This window comes from Talpa europaea (assembly GCF_964194135.1).
Source record: "Talpa europaea genome assembly, chromosome: 10".
Classification (NCBI taxonomy): Eukaryota; Metazoa; Chordata; class Mammalia; order Eulipotyphla; family Talpidae; genus Talpa; species Talpa europaea.
In genome coordinates this window covers 75,356,121-75,374,296 of record NC_140077.1, presented here as the reverse complement: position 1 = coordinate 75,374,296, position 18,176 = coordinate 75,356,121, and the positions used below count along the sequence as shown (strand labels likewise).

Genomic DNA, 18,176 nt, shown 5'->3' with positions numbered 1-18,176 from the left:
TCCACACAATGGAATAATATTTGGTAATAAAAAGAAATCACTGCTAGTGCATGCTAATGAGACAATGTGGATGAACTGTATGAAAGTATTGTGCAAAGTGAAAGAAACCAGATATGACTGCATTATATGAAAATGCCCAGAATAAACAGATCAGAGGTTGCCATGGGCTAGAGAGAGTGAGGAGTGGGAAGTGACTCCTGATGGATGTGGAGTTCCCTTATGGGGTGATGATAATGTTCTGAAATTCATGGTGACGGTTACCCTACTCTGTGTGTAGTTTTAGCTCAATAAAAACATTATAAAGAGAGTAAAAAAGAATCCCTAAAGGAGCCGTTAAAGTAAGAAAAAGTTTGGGGGCCTCCCTGGTGGCGCAAGGGGTTAAGACGCAACACCATGAAGCTAGCCACAGCCTCTGCAGCACAGTCAAGTTCCATCCCCGGCCAGGGAGCTGACCCACATGGTGCAGCAGACCTCTCCTATCTTGACCACTACTCCGCTCAGCAGTGTATTTCAGTCAGTCTGCCTGTTCTGCTCCCCACTCTCTCTCTGGTGAATCCTCTCACCACCCACACTTCTGGCCTTTACCCCTGTTCTTGTATGCATAAATAAATAAATCTTTTTTTAAAAAAGTAAGGAAGAGTTTGATAGACTCTACATTGTATTTTTGTAAAAATCACTGTGCAGAGAATTGATGGGGTTGCTGGGCAAAAGTATGTTCATCAAATCTGGAAGCAGGGAGTCCTGTTAGAAACTGTTACTGTTGTCCACTCTGGAAATAATAGAACCACAAGCTTAGGTTGTAATGGCAATGAGATAGAGACAAAGCTATAAATAAGTGTTATTTAAGGAGGCAGAGGATGTGAATAGGCCAATGAAGCAGAATGAAAAGGAATATAGCCAGAGGAGGAAGGTAAATCAGGAAATAGTGGTGACAGAGAAGTGAATGAATAGTCAGTTTCTAGTGAAAGGGGAAAGTTCAACAGTTTTTTTTTTTTTTTAAAGATTTATTTTTATTTTTTATTTTATTTATACAAGCACTGGGTACAGTCAGAAGCGTGGGAGGGCGAGAGAATTCACCAGAGCCAGAGCGGGGAGCAGAGCAGGCAGAAGGACCGAAGTACACTGCTGAGGGGAGCAGCGGGCGGCAGGGAGAGGTCTGCGCGCCATGTGGGACCCTCCTCCGGTGGCCGGGGAGCAGCCGGGGATCGAAGCGGCGCTGCAGAGGCTGCGGGCAGCTTCGCAACCCAGCGCTCAACCGCTGCGCCACCGGGGAGGCCCCGAAAGTTCAACAGTTTTAAATGTTATAGATGTCATGTAAAAAAGTTCAGGACTGAAAAAGGAACATTATATATAACAGCGAAACTTTCCTTGCTATCTTCCCTGACCCTCCCACAGTAGATCGTGTCCTTCCTTTATAGTTTAGTACATCAATTACTTGGTTTTCTTCAATGAATTTTTGCCTGTTTCCCCTAATAGAATGTAACCTCCAAGAGGACCAAGATTGACTATACTTTTGTTTTATTGTGGTCATATACACATAACCTCTTTTAAGTGTGCAGTTCAATGGCATTAAGTACATTCACCTTATTTTGTAACTAGCCCATCATCCATCTCCTGAACACTTTTCACCTTCCCAAACTTAGAACCTTTACCCATTAAACAATAACACCCCTCCCAGCATTCTACCTTTTGTCTCCATGAACTTGACTATGTACCTCTTATGAGTGGAATCAGAATATTTGTCATCTTGGGACTGACTTTTTCACTTGGTGTAATGTCTTCAAGTTTCATCCATGTTGTAGCAGGTGTAATAATTTTCTTCCTTTTTAAAAGTAACATTTTTTTAATGTATAGACAGTCATGTGTTGCTTGACTATGTTTTGGTCAACAGTTGACTGTAGACACCACAGTTGTTGCCACATGCCACAACATATCACCTCGCTTGATAGCCACCAATTACCCTCTATAACGTCACAAAATGACGAATTTGCCTAACGATGCATTTCTGAGGAGATAAGCCCCTGATTCAATGACGCATGACTATACTCACATTTTGCTTATGCATTCATCAGTTGATAGGCACTTGGATTGCTTCCACCTTTTGGCTGTTGTGAATAATGAGATTATCTTGACATTTTAGTTGACAGTTAAATACCCTATTTAACTGGCTTCAGTCTATTTCTCCCACCTCTGCAAAAAATAAAAAATAAAAAGGAGGCGGGAGAAGCCCCAGCGGAAGTGAAGCTGCTTCAGTGTATACAAATGATCTCCTCGGCACCCCACTTTCAGTTCTTTTGGGTACATACCCAGAAGTAGAATTTGCGGGATCAGATGTTTTGTCTTATACTTATATTCCATTATACTCATCTATTTTCTTATCTTTTCCGCTAGACTGAAAGGTTTTTGAGTAAGGAATCAATTGATTTGTCTTTGTAGACACAGTGCTTAATAAGACACTTAACTCCTCATGAAGAGGATGAGGGAATAAATTAATGAACAATTTTTTTTAAGATTTATTTTATTTATACAAGAACCGGGGTACAAGCCAGATGCGCTGGAGGGTGAGAGGATCCACCAGAGACAGAGCAAGGGACAGAACAGGCAGAACAACTGAAATATACTGCTGAGGGGAGTAGAGGGCAAGACAGGAGAGGTCTGCCCTGCCAAGTGGATTGCTTCGCAGCCGGTGGGGATCGAAGCGGCACCGCAGAGGCTGCAGACATCCTCACAGCGCTGCGCTCAACCGCCTGCGCCACCAGGGAGGCCCCCTAAATTAATGAACAGTTTTTTAAAAAATCAAGTTATGGATATAACACTTGCTTAACTGCATTCCAGCTTTGGAACTTCCCTCTTCTGAGGACTTAGCACATAACTGCTTGAATTAGAATCACCTCGCTCCCTTCCTCACCTGTCCCCTTCTCCTAGACATGTCTCTTCATTATTTGCTTTGCTTATGTCCTGCTGCCCCTGTGAGCCTGGGGAAAACATTTATTGCTGGAATATCTCTGTGTGATTCCCTCGTTACTTGGGAAATGATGATACAGAAAAGCCAGTTTAGAGATTTTTGGGGGAGGTGGGATGAGAAGGAGTGGTGCTTTTATTCTAGCCTGGTTCTGAATCTTCACCTTTTTGAGTCTAGCTAGTCTTTCTTTTAAGTCTGATTTTCTTGAGTAAAATCAAGTTTTCCTGGTATCTGCTATTTAGAGACTCCCTGTTGGTAAACACTTGCCCTCAGGAAGGATAGGGAACATTAAAATGAAGGTGTTGAGAACTACTGGCAGGAGGACGTGCATCTAGCCAGGCAAGCTTCCCCGTTGACCTATTTTCTGGAACTCAAATTGGAAAAACAAATACTATGTTTGAAACATACCTCATTCAGATCTGGGTTCTCTGCACACTGGAATGTTCACTCATATTTTGTTTGAAATGGCCTCATGCATTTTGGAAGCTTCATTTGAAATTTGATACTGTTGAATCTTTTAGGGAGTTTCCCTACTCTCATTCATCAAGAGTTACTCCATGATTAGAGTGAAACTTCCCTGACCTTGTAATATGTTCCCAGGGTGTAACCCTAACGGACCTTCAGGAAGCAGAAAGGACTTTCAGCCGATCGAGGGCAGAGCGGCAAGCTCAGGATCAGCCCAGCCCAAAGCCCAGAGGCACTGAGGGACTTGAGGGGAGCACTGAGAAACATGAGTCCTCAGCAGCAGCATCAAAGGAAGCTGGGGAGGACCGACAGGGCGGGAGTCTGGATGAAGAGGTGAGCTGCTTTTGTTGGCATTTACTGTACTAAAAGCTGGGTAATTCATGTGGGAAATTCTTCCTCACTGATAATTCAAGTGCTTTGCTACTTTGAAGTGGACAGATTACAGAAAAATCTATTTATGTCTGTCTTTAGTTGGCAAACCTGTGTGACTGAAAGAATTCAGAGGATGTCAGCCTTAAATAGTCATTTTCTTCCTCCGAGAATTAACTAATGCTTGACCCCCAGTTTTAATGAGACGTAAATATTGACATAAACCATTGTATTATATACAGACACACAGCCTGATGAACTGATTGCCACATTAACTAAATTTTTAAATTACGTAAATGTAATCTTCAAAGAATTTAAGTTAATTTCATCTTTAATAGAATCTCTTCTATTCTAAAAAGACTAGTCACAGTATAATAAAATACAAATAGAAATTAAGCATTTACTCATTGCTTGCACCAGGCACTATTTATACTATGTCATATGTATTCATTTGTTTAACCTTCAAAACAGCCCCCAGGTAGATGTTTTTATTCCTATTTTAAATATGAGGAAATTGAGTCACAGAGAGGTTAAGTAAGTTTCCCCACATTTCAGATAGCTAAGAAGTGACTAAGCAAGAATTCAAACAAAGGCAGCCTGGGTCCACAGGCATTAATTATTGTCTTAATCTCCAAATGCCAGCAAACTTGAGTTTACAAAGCACCTTCGTCCCCGACCACAAGATGTCACTGTCGGGATGGACACTTTGCCTTGCTTGCTACTTCTCAAGAGGGATTGGTAGTCAAAGGTATAGTATTATATTCAGGGTGAATATAACTCCTGGTTTACTAAGATGTTCCAGCTACCTATGTTACGTTACGTGATTATCAATAGCCCTCCTTTCACTCTCAGAGTGTCACAGTTGTGATAAATTTTACAATCACCATAGTTATAAGAAAAAGGAATTTCTTTCTTGTCCAAACTCTGAATGGTTAGGCTGCATAAACTGAACTTCTGTTATTTGTTGTATCAGCTACTATTTATTGAGTACTTATTAGCAGGTGCTATTTTAAGCTTCTAGCACATTATCTCATTTAATCCTCACAACTCTCTCTGAGGAAGATATTATCCCTATTTTATATAGAAGGAAGTTGAGGCCCAGCAAAGTTAAGTCATTATTTAAGGTTACATAGCTAGTAAGTGCTGAAGCTAGATTTTTAACAAGTTCTATCTGACTCCAAAGCTTACTGCATTTTATTAGTTATTCTGTATTTTATAAACATGTATATAATCTCTATGTTAATAAGAATTTCTCTATCTCTGCATCTTCAATAAACCAAGTTAAGGCCTGTTGTCAGGTTCTATCCTCTCAGAAAAACAATTCCAAGCAGAAAAATGGGATTTTTAAAGTTTCAATAAACCTGGCCCTAGAGTTTTCAGAAATTAGTAGAATGCTCAGAGAAGAGACCAAATAGCTCCTACATATTCCTGAACTTTTAATTTTCCAATGTCAACATGACCTCTCAGCTCTTTATCCTAAAACACCATCATACTTCCTATTTTTACTCCAAGATCAGAGGAATTTTTATCAACAAGGTTAGTGCTATTTTGTCCCCTTTAGTCTATTTAGGAACAGTTTTCTTGGGCTTCTATCAACATGATGATGCTACCGCCATAGGAGCCAGAAGTTGTTTCCTTTCTTGCTGATTTACTGGCATTATAGCTTTTTATTGAACAGCTACTACTACTAAGTCTCTTGCTACAGAGAAAAAGCCATTTTTAGTAAATCTGCTATCCTTATCCTCTGGTTATACTTGACCTCTCACATCCGACGGATAATTTCCAGCCTGTCTATCGTCGCCTGAGGTGTCCCGGTCAGCCAGACAAACCCACATCACCAGTGTCTCCTTCTGCATCAAGATCCTCTCTCTACACCAGTTCCCATCTGCTTCGGACAAATAGATCTTCAGACCCTGATTCGGAGAGCTCAGAGACTGCCACAAACGCTGCATCTGCAAAGGAAATGGACAAAAATGGTAGGTAGAGTTCCAGGAAATGCAAGCCTCCCCTCCCCCCACCCCACCCCCAGTGCATATGCCCCAGATTTCTAAAATTCATACTTTATTTACCTCTGTCCAGAGAGTGAAGAAGCAGACATAGATGATCAGTCCTCTAACAGGCTCCGTGACAGGAGGCGCAAGGAGAGACGGAGAGGCACGGGCATCAACTTCTGGACAAGAGATGTGAGTAGACATGTGCTGAGGTAGCTCATGTGCCCTTGGCTGCCGAGGGGAGTTCAAAAGAAAAAGAGTCCCACATGGTGCATGAACTTGCAGACTGTTAAGAAGTATTACTGAGGAAAAGGAAAGAAGACCAACTAGTATGTGTATGTTCCTATTGGATGCTAAGCAGCTAGCACAGTGCCAAGCACATAGTAGGCACTCAGAAACCATTGGTGAAGAATGAAAAAACTGGAAATTTACAACAACCACATAAACAAATATAAAAAGTAAATGAACTTGTCAAATTTTAGCAGTCCTCCCTAGATTTCTGGAAGGATTGCTAAAAGTCCCGTAGTCAGTAATATCTTAGTACCCCATGTAAGCAGAATTTCTGATTAAATATTTTAGTAGAACAACAGGAATTTCAAATAACTTGAAATCTGTAAGTAATACAAGTACATCTAACTTGATTTTATTCTGGAGGAAAAAAGGAGCAAATAATGCAAAAGAGATTGACTTTAAAGTAAGAACAGGTACACCCATGCCTGCTGACTAGAAATACACATTTAGCACTGTAAGTCACCTTCTTGTTCTATATCCTCACTCAGCCTTGTTATTGGCATTTTAAAAAATCAGGTGGCCAATAATGAAGAGATCAGTAGTTAAGTGACTCATTTGAGTGAGACAGGAAATAAAACATCAATAGTCATCTATTAGAAACTGTTCTTTAGATAAAAATATGTCATTGTTTTAGGACCAGATAGACTAATACCTGTTGACAAAGATGAAATAAAGCCCATATTTTCTTAAAGATACCCCTTTTCCAATTGTGGACCACGTGATGTGTTTGACTACAGGTGATGTTCCTAGACTCCCTGCCTCTGGCAGCTGTTAAAAGCAGCACTAACAGATCATTCATTACTTGGCAGTCAATTCTCACTGCCTGTTTGAACTGCCAAATGCATAATTGATGAGAGCAGACCTTGTTGTTTTCAAGGATGTCTATGACCATGATCCTCTTGTTTTTCTTCTTCCTTGCTTTTCAGGATGATGAAACTGATGTCTCTGAAGAAGTAAAAGAGAAGTGGGTAAGTGACAAGCCAGTGAGGCATGTTCCTTTATGACTCAGCCCTGCTCCTGTGCATGTGATTTAATAGAGGAAAAAGCAGACCTGTGCAGATTCGAATAGAAGAGAGAGATTGGAGATAGACATTCCTCTGAGAAAGGCAGAGAATGCTTGGTTGATGCTTCTTTTCTATGGTATAACAATCCCCATGCTCTTGAACAACTTTCCTACATTTTTCTATGCCTGTTGCTGACCTCCCTAGCAGTTACAGAATCCATCTTTTTCTCTCATAAGTGTTATTGGATTATGTAAAGTACCTTGAAATCTTTGGAAGAAAAGTAAAGAGTGATACTGTTTCTCTTATGGATTACACTAATAAAGAGGAACATAAATGTGAAGACATCAAAGAGTCCAAAAGTCATTTATATTTTACTTTGAAATAAGGCTCAGTGTCTGATCTTTTACAACTCAGACCCTTTAAGGTCTGGCATCCAACTTTTCTCCGCAGTTATGACAAGGACCCAGCTTTCTTACTAATCCAAGTTCATGTAGGCCACACAAATATGATAAAAAGTTAGTGGCTTTCTTTATAAAGCTATTGTTCAGGAAGGACAGGATTTGGCTTTGACTAAATGAATGTTCGTTTCTATTAGAAATTATGTGAAAACATGGCCATTTTGTACCCTACTTGAAAATATGTTTTGAAAATATATTTAGTAACACATATTGACAATCTACAACTAACTCATCTTTAGCAGTCATTGACCTGTCTATGTATTCCTCAATGTCCACAACAGTTAACGATGGCTTTGCAATTGCCTGCCCTTGAATGAATAAAGCCAAGGCTCCTTCCCAAGGATGAGCAACATAGAGGTTAGCTTTGGGGCCAATATGTGTGTGCATGTGCACAGCAGCTCTTCAATTTGAGTTCTTGAAAAGGCTTCAAGAGGCTTTTGGAGACACAGAGATGAGTGTAGGAAAGTTGCTTTGGTAATCACATGATGCCCAAGAAGAGACTCTTGAGTAATAGAGACAGAGCACTCAAAGGAACTATGATCTCTCCAGAGTTGTTGACGTCATTGAAATCTGTGGAGGGAATTACAATAAGGAAGGCTTTGTTGTCACAGAATGTCTTTTGTCAGTGAAAATCTTTGTGTCTACTTTTCTAAACTTCTTTTCTAAATTACTTGAAATGAAAATCCTAGCTTCGGGTAAGAGTAAGGAAAACTAAGATGTTCTTGATGCAGGGCTTCTCAGAGAATTTCATTTTAGAACTATTGACTTGAAGTATAGAAAAGATTTCCTGACCAGTGAGGAAAAGCAGAGACTGTTGTGGTTTGCCATAAAAGTTTTTTGTCTGACTGAAAAATATTCCATTCATCCAATTGCTTGAGGCATCTACTAGTGTTTTCCATGTGTCAAGCAGACTCCAGTGTGCATCTGAGAAAAGAATAAACAGCCTGTTCTCTCTGGATTGGTTACTTTGAGTGTGTGTGGGTGAGCCAGAGTTGCCATAAGCATATTCCAGGTGCCACTGTCCTATCCCGCCAACAATGCAGAAGACAAGACTGATCAGCACAGGCATTTTTTTCCTTTTTGTAAAAACCTTATAGTTTCCTGCTTCATTACTCCAGTGCATTTCAATAAAATTTACCTGCTTTCCTCTGAAGTATGCTCATCTAACACTAACAGAGTAGCATGCCTAGTTAGGGCATAGTATAAATTGCTACATTTTATTTCAAGACGATAATATATGATGATGTTCTTTCTCCCCCACTCATGTCCTCTCATTAGATGGCAGAGTTCGCTGTAGCATGGCACTGTTAGCTAAGCAGCTTGTTTACTGCTGGAAAACCAGGGTAGTTCTTTCTTTCTTTTCTTTTCTTTTTTTTTTTTTTTGGGGGGGGGTGGTAATTGGTTCACTACTGAGGTCACGACAACTCACTTCTCTGTCTTTGTCTGCTCCTGTAGAGTGGTAGAAACTTTTATTTTTAAAGTTAACTCTTCCCCAGTCTCAGTGTGAGGGAGCTTATTCCAATCATAGCTGAAAATGCTTTTATATTCAGGAGTATGTTTTCTTTACCAGTGGCAACTGCACAGAGTTTTTACTGTGGTTGAAAGCACAACCGTGGGCCCACTGCAGAAGGGATGGCCGTTGGCAATCTTTCTGTCCCTGATCTTTGGCCAGCCTTCCTTTGCTTGGACCTACTACATTCTTGTGCTTTTATTTGTTTTATTCCTGTGAAGCAGACTATTTTCCAAGCCAATTTTGTTGTATAATTGAGTTTATCACTAGAGGGCACAAGTGGTCAAGAGAAAAGAGATCAAAGACAGGGAGCTTTTGTTTTGAAGGAATTGTTGAAAAACCCAGTTCAATGTAGTCAAGTTCCTTGCCTCCCAACTTTTGGTATCTTAGAATTAGAAGGGATATAGAAAGAACCTGGTTTGGGAACTTCATTTTACCATTAAGAAAACTAAGGTCAAAAGTAGTTAAGAAGTTTTTAGGGACTTAAGCCCTGGTAGGTAAGCACCGAGGCCACTGCAACAGGGAATCTTGTTATTTGACTGAAATTCGGGCTCTCCCAGGAGAGCCCTGGGCCATGCCAAAGCTCAAAGGGGAAGAACCAGCAAAGGAAAATGATGAATCCTAGCACTTGGCTCTGAGAATATGACTTCAGTGTCCCACATTTTCCAAAGCAAAATCAAACAAAACCAAAACACACACAGAAGAGTAGATGGTTCTGTTATTGTTATTTTATCATCCCCCGCCCCTTCATTGTATCTAGGGAGGTTACCCATGAAATCTGCTGGGTCTGTTGTGGCAGCAGTGGAGGAGAGCTGGGTGTCCAGAGCACTCTCTGACATCTCTTGAAATAGAAATTGCTGCTTCTCTGTAAACCTTGTCTATAGTGTTTGAAATGCAGGAATGCCGTAAAATTCTTTCTTTTTTCCTTTGCATCAGAGAGATTGTGTTGATTAATCCTATCTGCAAATAATCTTTTAAATTGATTCAGCTTTTGGTTTTCTTTGCTTTCCCTAATTTTCCTGAGTTTTATCTTTGAATGATTCACATTTCCAATTCACTTACAAAGAGACTTTCTTTGTAAAACTTATTTCTAGGTGATATTATATACTAAATTCTGATTTATTCAATAGTTGTATGATGGCTAGAATGGCAATTACTATAGACTAAATTTTAGCACTGAAAAGGACTTTAAAGACATTCTAGTGTAATTATCATTTTAAAAATAACAACTGAGGCCCAGAGAGAGTAAGCAACTTGCTGGGATCATGTAGTTCCTACTTAACTACTTTAGATAAGTTGTTTAAGTCACTGTGCTTCAGTTTCCTCATCTGTAAAGCAGGGGTAATGAAATTATCCACATCATAAAATTGTGAAATGAAAATGAGTTAGTACCTCTAAATAATTAGAAGTGATTGAGGTCCATTTCAATTATTTTCCAAATCTATAGGTCCCAAAGTCTAGATGAGAATAAGACTTTTTGGATTACTTTCATTGACCTTAAAATCATATGATTGTGAAGTTATTAATTTATCCATAAAGAATAGATTGTTTGGCAATCAGAGAGGTAGCCCATCCTCCTCAATAATGCCAACAATTATCTGTGTTCTGAAAATGTACCTGAGGAATTTTGAGAAGTAAAATTTAAAATGGATTGCCCAAGTAAGGGGAAAGAAATGAGTAAAAGTGGAAGGGATGAAAACTAAATATTACATATTTTGTTTAGAATCCAGCAGAGTTTGAGCAGCTGATGAAGTCCTTGTGAATTTTTCTGTCAGCCAAGCAAGCTTCCATTTTTATGCCTAAATTGTGTCTCATGTTTCTCTGCCAGTGTTTCTAATAGTTCTAGTTTCATAGATCTTTATCACCCACCCCCCACTCTCTTCGGGTAACTAATAGCCCTTTTTCCTATTCTTATTTTTCACAACTTAACTTTTGGCTATTTCCTGGATCTTTCTCCCTCTCTCAAAGCAGTGCTTTTTAATCTTATCATTAATCTTTGTGAAGCCCCTTCATCTGCTGGAGGGCATCCAGCAATTTTCCGTTCACTCTCCACGCAGGGCAATAGCTTTGTCTCCCTCCTATTAGGTAAAATTTAGGCCTGTTTTACTCTGCCTTCTCTCTGGGGCCTCACTGCCTAATATGGTAAGGTATGCCCCAGACAAGACTGCACTGTTGAGATAGAACAACAGCTTGACTGAGTTTAAAGACATGGTAGGTGAGCTATCAGATAGAGATAGGTGTTTATGTAGTAAAGTAATATTTTTCACAGTATGCCATATAATAACCACAATCTTTCATTTTATGCATGTCTCTCTTCCTTTTAATAGAGTAAGAGGATAATAAAATATAGATTTTTCTCCCTCCCTAAAAATCTTTAGCCAGATAAGAAAAAAAAAAAGTAGTTCCCAGAATGAGAGGGTTTTAAGAAGTCTGAGAAATTAAAAGTGTATGTTCATATGGATATAACAAATTAGGACAGATTTAACAAGCAATGACATGCAAATAATCCTGTTGTAGCTAGTTTCTGGGAGTTGGCAGGCACTGCACATGGAGAAAAGCAAGCTGTCCCGAATTCTTACAGTTGATGACAATGGACAGTCCCAAGAAGGAGATGGAGAGAGAAACGGCAGCCAACCACCTCTGTGTGTGGGAAGCTGCCTTTTATCCTATGTGTGCCGAGGAGCTGCTCTAGATTTCTCTCCTGGTTAACTCCACTTATCCTGGAATAAGCTTTCCTTTCATTGTACATTTGCACTTACTTTGCAACTATAGTTTCTTAAAATACTGCAGATGCTGTGATTTTCTATATATGGATCATACTTGTGCCTTGCTCAAGCCTAAGCTGTATAAACCATCTTTAGAACAAAGTTTCTTTTGGCATCTTCCTTTTAAGGAGGCCCTGTAATTTTTAGATCCACTGTCCTATTACATCAGGGATTTCTGCTTTAATTAGAAATCTTCAAGACACAATAAATTGATCTTCTAGGTATCTGTCTTCACTCATATGCCTTTATCCAAAGATGTGGGAGGCTTATCAACTACTTAGAGTAATATAGTAATCTCTTGACCTTCGCTTCTCTTCCAGTTTCTTCTTTCTGCCTCCAACTGCCTTCAAGGTATTAGTTCGTGTTAGTAATCTGTAACTTTGTCTCTTTGTTGGAAGGACACTGATGAGCTTGAAACTTTACTGAATTTCTTTTTCTTTTCTTTTAGATTATAAAGGTAATGTATTTCATTAAAGAAAATACAAAAAGTATAGAAACAAAGTGGTCCTCAAAAGCAGCAGGGACATTTCTAGAGGAACATTCTTAGGGGTAGTTTTAGGAGTCCCAATGATGGGGTGGTTGTGGTTTACATGTGTTTAGTGGCCAAGGGCCAGAGATGCTAGATATCCCAGTATGTCCATTTACAACAGGCAGTTGTCCTGCAGCATGCCTGGCTTTTGATTCTCTTCTTAAGCAGATACAGATGACAACTTCTCCGTTATGTGAGTTCAAAACTGAACTTGATTTTTTGTATAAGCTCATGTTCTTGAGCAGAGGGAAGTTCTAAAAGTTCAACCACATGTAAAATGAGGAAAAATGTGCTTAGTTTTACTCACCCCGACAAGTGTCACTTGTCTCATGACGTCACTACGCAATGCCCTCTCTAGGTCTGCACTTGACTGGTTCTTCTCCCTTCATGATGACTCAGTGGTGGGGCCAAGCCTCTGATTACTCCATTCTGCCTTTAATTAACTCCAGAATTTACACATCAAATACATGTTTTGTTATGAGTTATTTTCCTCTTGTTTCTTCGTATTTTATTGGTTTTTATTATTTTAGCTAATTTTATATCTATGAATTTCATTTCAGGATAGTGAAGGTTGGTATGGGGATAGTGTTAGAAAATATTTTTTATAAAAGGGGATTCTTTCTTCTATAAACAACAACAGTAACAAAAAAAGTTGTCCAAAGTCATATCACTCGGAGGATATTTCTGTTTCACATTATGGTGAATTTCCTGCTGTTATTTTCCCTAAGTTATTTTTCTAAACATAATCAAGACCAGCTAATGACATTCTTAAGAAAAGGATCATTTTCTACCTGAGTGTTCCTGGTACCTCGTCATTACCATGATGACAATTTTACAAGGTTGTCCTCAGAGCACTTGGGTTCAACTCTTGTATCAAAGTCCTCTGATGGTTTTGATCATAGAGTGCCCAGGAATAATTGTCCCCTTTCAGCTGCGTCTGAGGGTTGCCTTAGTTACAAAAGTATTAATTTGTTCTGATGATAACATGGCTAGTGAGCTTTAACCATCGTTTAAGCTTAGCTAATGTCAGAGCTCTAGCCTCATGATTGAGGTTAAAAGCTTAGTATGGGATTTGCAGCTCTTTTTCAGCAAATGGAGTGTTTATGGATTTGCCCCAGCAAGAATGTTGAGCTTGAGGCACTAACAGATGTTACTTGGGAAATAGTTATTTTGGTAGGACCTGAAAGGTAGGACAGCTGAGGTGAAAATGTAAATGAATGGTTACAATCTACCAGTCTTAATTTTCTCCATACCATCTCAGTTTTCAATTAAGGAAATGTAAGCATTACATAGCAGCCATTTAATCACAATAATTTTTTCCTAGAGAAAAATCCATAGATTTAGATCCAAATGTGATCCTTTCAGGTACAAAGTGTTCACACAGGTGTACCTCAATAGAGTATGTACTTTTAAAAATGCTTGGCTTTTTTATGCTTTAAAATTAGTTTGTTTTCTTACAGCCTATACCATTACAACTGAAGCTATGTCAATGTTGAAAAGAAAGGAGGGACATCTGAAAAACCCCCTTGGCAAATTAAAAGTTTGAAGTAAAATACTTAGTATTCTTGGCGCTTATAGCTTTGGATATGTTTTCAAAACTGTTTTCAAATGATAGAAGCATTTGAAGAGGAAAATAGTAACATGGACATTATATAACCAAATAAAACATTTATACTTTAAAATGTGTTTTACTGGGGCATTAGGGGACTTTCTAAAGTGACATACCAAATTGGTAAGTAATGAGAATGTCCATGGAGACTGGATGCTGAATTTTTCATTTTCTCAAATGTCTAATGTAACTATTTGCTGGCTGCTGCGGAGTGTCCACAATGCCCTCCTGACACCCGTGGAGGGCAGATGTTTATGCCTCTTCTGCTGCAGTGAGCTGGGAGATGAAGGACGGTGGCCACAAGGTCAGCCTAGTCTTCATCTTTTTCTCCATCAGAACTCAGCAAACATTTTCTCTAAAAAGCCTGGTAGTAAATATTTTCTGCTTCATGGGCCATATAGTCTGTTGCAGCTACTCTATTTTGCTGTTAAAGCAGGAAGCAGCCATAGACACTGTCATTAAATGGAAGTGATTATGCTCCAATAAAGCTTTATTTGCAAAGGCAGGCTGGTTTGGCCTACAGGCCAGGCTGTGGTTTGCCAGCCTCTGCTCTAGCTACTGATCCAGAAACTGTTTGCTGATGTCAACGTGATTCCAAATGTCGATTTTCTCTTTATTAAGCACTTTCCTGATAATTCAGCATTTTTTCAGTTCCTGTAATTCTTTAGTGTCATCTGCACTTTGAGAGACCAGGGAACTTGTCTTTTTGGAGGGATACATGTTGCTTTGTCCTCTCTCGGAAAAGCACTGATGCATTTTGGTTGTGCTGCAGGAAAAAAAGCTGTGAAGCTTCCTAATGAAAGGCATAGAGGACGGAGAGTTTCTTCCTTGTAATTTTAAATGTAAATGGTTTGTTTCGGTTCATTATCTTTTTAGGAGAATGTCTGAAGTGGTTGGTTCTTCCAGTGTGTCCCTATCTGTTTTTCTCGTCTGATCCTATCCCTTCTTACTTCCCAAAGGCCTGTAGTTAAAATTACAGTTTATGGGTATATAATCTCTTGACACTTGAGAAATTCCTCTTTTTGTAGACTATGAGTTTGCCTGTAAGGCTCACAGATTCTTGGAAGGATATCTTCAGAGATCATTAATTGCTGTCATTTACTTTAATTGCTGGTTGTCAATTGAATTCCTTAGTCAGGAGCAGATTATGGAACTTATTAGTCTTTTTGCCTTATTAACTTTCAGTCTGCAAAATAAATGCAAGAAGAATTAGGGAGGGGTTACAGAAGGGGTAACAGAAATCTTCAAAGCTTTGACCCTGGGCTTATTTGAAATGATAGTTAAGAGGAGTGGATTTTTTGAAAGAGAAGCTAAAATTCTGATCCTTCAACAACTTTAAGAAAAAAGGTGATGAAAACTGACAATAATGTCACAATAAAAATTCTTATCAGATGTGGGAATTTGTCATGGGCTGGCATAGTTAATTTTGTGCCAAGTAAACAGAACCAAATCATTTCTTGAGAATAAAAATGTCTACCTTTTGTATGACATGTTGTCTGAGAGTCTCTTAAGTCATTGGTGACCTCTGGTCATTTGGAAAACTTAGGACCATCTGGACAACTTATAAATCATTTCTGGAATGCTTGACTTAGAGCTCAGGGCAAGTTTAGATACTGATACACAGCAAGCTGAGCATTTTCAGTGATAATTACCTAACAAGTATAACTTCTATAGTCCTCTTCCACAGACTTGTCAGCAAGAATCTTTGGGGTCATGTGGTTATGGATCATGTGGTTAGTGATTTTTAGGCTATTCCCCTCAGGATTTTGAAGTGGCGGGGTTTGTGGTGGAGATGGGTAGAAAACCTGGAGATTTGTGTTGTAGAAGTCTCCCATGTGATTCTTAACAGGCAAGCGTGACAATACTCTTCCTAGAAGTATAGTGTTTATGGATTGCTAGTATCCCAGGTAGGTCATCATTAAAGAGTAGAATTAACTGTGGCACACGAAGGAGACTCAGAGTCCCCCACAACTCCTTCTTCTCCTCCAGAAATGCACATTTAGTCCATGGGTTACCTGATTTTCAAAGGCTCTCTACAGCAGTTCAGTCCCATTCAGGAAGTCTGTTCACATAGCACATGTATTTGTTCAGTTAACAAGTATGTGTTGATAACCTACTGTGTGTCAAGCATTATGCATCAGGAACACAACCATGTATAATCTGGACAATGTTCCTGTCCTCCTGAGACACACAGTTTAATAGAGCAGAAGATCTCTGTATTAGCCATACAAGTTGAGAAAGCAAATAGACATCTTTGAGCTTTCACACATATAATTCCCATTCCCTGGGATGGTCTTTCTTTCTTTTTACTACTTTTTACTGCTTCTCCCCATTTTCTTTTATAACACATGCTCATGTTTTATGTTAGGCCTCACCTCCTCCAAGAAGCCTTCCTTTGACCCTCCTCAGATCAATCTAGGTTCTTCTCAGTATCTTCAATTTTTCTTAAATACACAGTGATAACCATTGCTGTTATGTTTACCAATCAACTTAAATTCCTTAAAGGTAAGGTCTATTTCTTATTCGTTTTTTTACCCCCAGGACCTATGTTTTCTATGAGAAATGTAGAGCAAGTTCATTGATGACACTCTTGTTTGTGATTTTGATGACTGCATGGGTATTGTGCCATTGATGAGATTGGGAATTCAGGATGAAGGGCATATTTAGAGGTGAAGATAATGATTTTGCTTTTGGACATCTGAATTGGTGGTTTCTACCAGACATCCCCATTAGTAGGGAGTTCTGAGGCTAGAGAAAAAGATTTGCCTGCTGTTGATAGTCGTAAACTGTACAAGGAATGATACTTCACAAGGATAGCTTGTGGAATGCTCGACTGTCAACTCTCCCCTCCTCCTATCCCCAGTATTGCAAGGGATTTGATGCACTCCTATGAGTAACTATGGTTTGATATCACAATGATCCTGAAGCAGGGGTGGGCTGTTAAGGAGGACTTAAAGAGGAGACAGTTTAGAACAGGCTGGAGTACACATATGTTCAAGAGCTAGACAGAAGAATGATGCCCATGGACCTCTCCAGTGGTGCAGCGGGTTGAGCGCTGTGAAGCTGTCCGCAGCCTCTGCAGCGCGGGTTTGATTCCAGGCCAGCCAGGGAGAAACCCATGTGGCACAACAGACCTCTCCTGTCTCACCCGCTGCTCCCCTCAGCAGTGTTTTCAGTCCATCTGCCTGTTCTGCTCCCCACTCTGTCTCTGGTGAATTCTCTCACCCTCCCACACCTCTGGCCTGTACCCCAGTACTTGTATAAATAAAATATATCTTTAAAAAAATTAATGATATCCATGAAAAAGATCAGTAAGAAATGATCAAAGAAGAAAAAGAGCCAGGAAAGAATAATATCCCACTAAACACGGGAGTGGAAAATTTCAAGGGCTCTAGGTGACAGACATTTAACTTCACATAGCTCAAGCAAAAAGATAAGTGACTGGAAAATCTGCATATTGATCCTGGCCTGGTACCAGGAGAAGCTAAATCTAGGAGGCTGAAACTGTCATCAGAGCTCTGCCTCCTTTGTGTAGCCCCAGAGAAAGAAAAATCTTCTCTATCCTTGTGTCCTTACAGCCAGTTGACCTTGGTAGGTCAGGTAACCACCCTGCACCAATTTCTGTAGCCGGAGGTTAGGAGAGACAGAGAGGTGGTGAAGCATGTGGTCCAGAGCCTGAACTCTGGAACCAGTTATTTGAGTTCAGATCCCTGCTTTGCTATTTACTGTGTAACCTTGAGCAAAACGCACACAGCTGCCGGGCCTCAGCACCTCAGTTCTCAGGTGGGAGTAGTAATACTTACCATATAGGGCATTCCTTTAAATGTGATAATCCATATAAAGCTGACAGAATGTGGCATGGAGTCAGTGCTCAGTAAGTGTTAGCCACCACGGTGATGATAATGACAAACAAAGAGCATTTAGACCGTGGTGGTGATAATTTTGCTGCAGCAGCTACATTTGGTGTAGGGTTGGGAGCCAGTTAGCTACATGAGTTAGGGTCCCCACAGGAAGTAAAGGTTCTGTTACCAGATGTGCTGGAGAGATAAACTGTAGTTACCACAGTCCCCTATAATTCCTTCCAGGTTGAGTCTGTGACCCACACAGAGTTTGTGAACCCTGATGTGTTCAGCAATTGGCCATAAGGAGGTGTTGCTGACTTGTGAGGGCAGTTTGGTGGGGTGGGCTGGGGAACACTGAAGCAATGCTTCTTCTTTTTATGA

General features: G+C 39.8%; 1 protein-coding gene across 6 annotated transcripts in view; it reads left to right on the top strand.

The window, feature by feature from the left end:
• Positions 1-18,176, top strand: part of PPP1R12B (protein phosphatase 1 regulatory subunit 12B) — a gene marked incomplete at both ends in the record, with an annotated part of 173,196 nt that overhangs the window by 99,600 nt on the left and 55,420 nt on the right. For 5 of the 6 annotated variants that reach the window (XM_084246413.1, XM_084246409.1, XM_084246411.1 and 2 more), the window contains 4 exons: positions 3,563-3,760; positions 5,583-5,772; positions 5,876-5,979; positions 7,005-7,046. In XM_084246413.1, coding sequence (XP_084102539.1) covers positions 3,563-3,760; positions 5,583-5,772; positions 5,876-5,979; positions 7,005-7,046 — 534 coding nt within the window. Of the gene's footprint in view, positions 1-3,562; positions 3,761-5,582; positions 5,773-5,875; positions 5,980-7,004; positions 7,062-18,176 lie in introns of all 6 variants that reach the window. The other variant, XM_084246412.1, reaches the window with a different exon arrangement.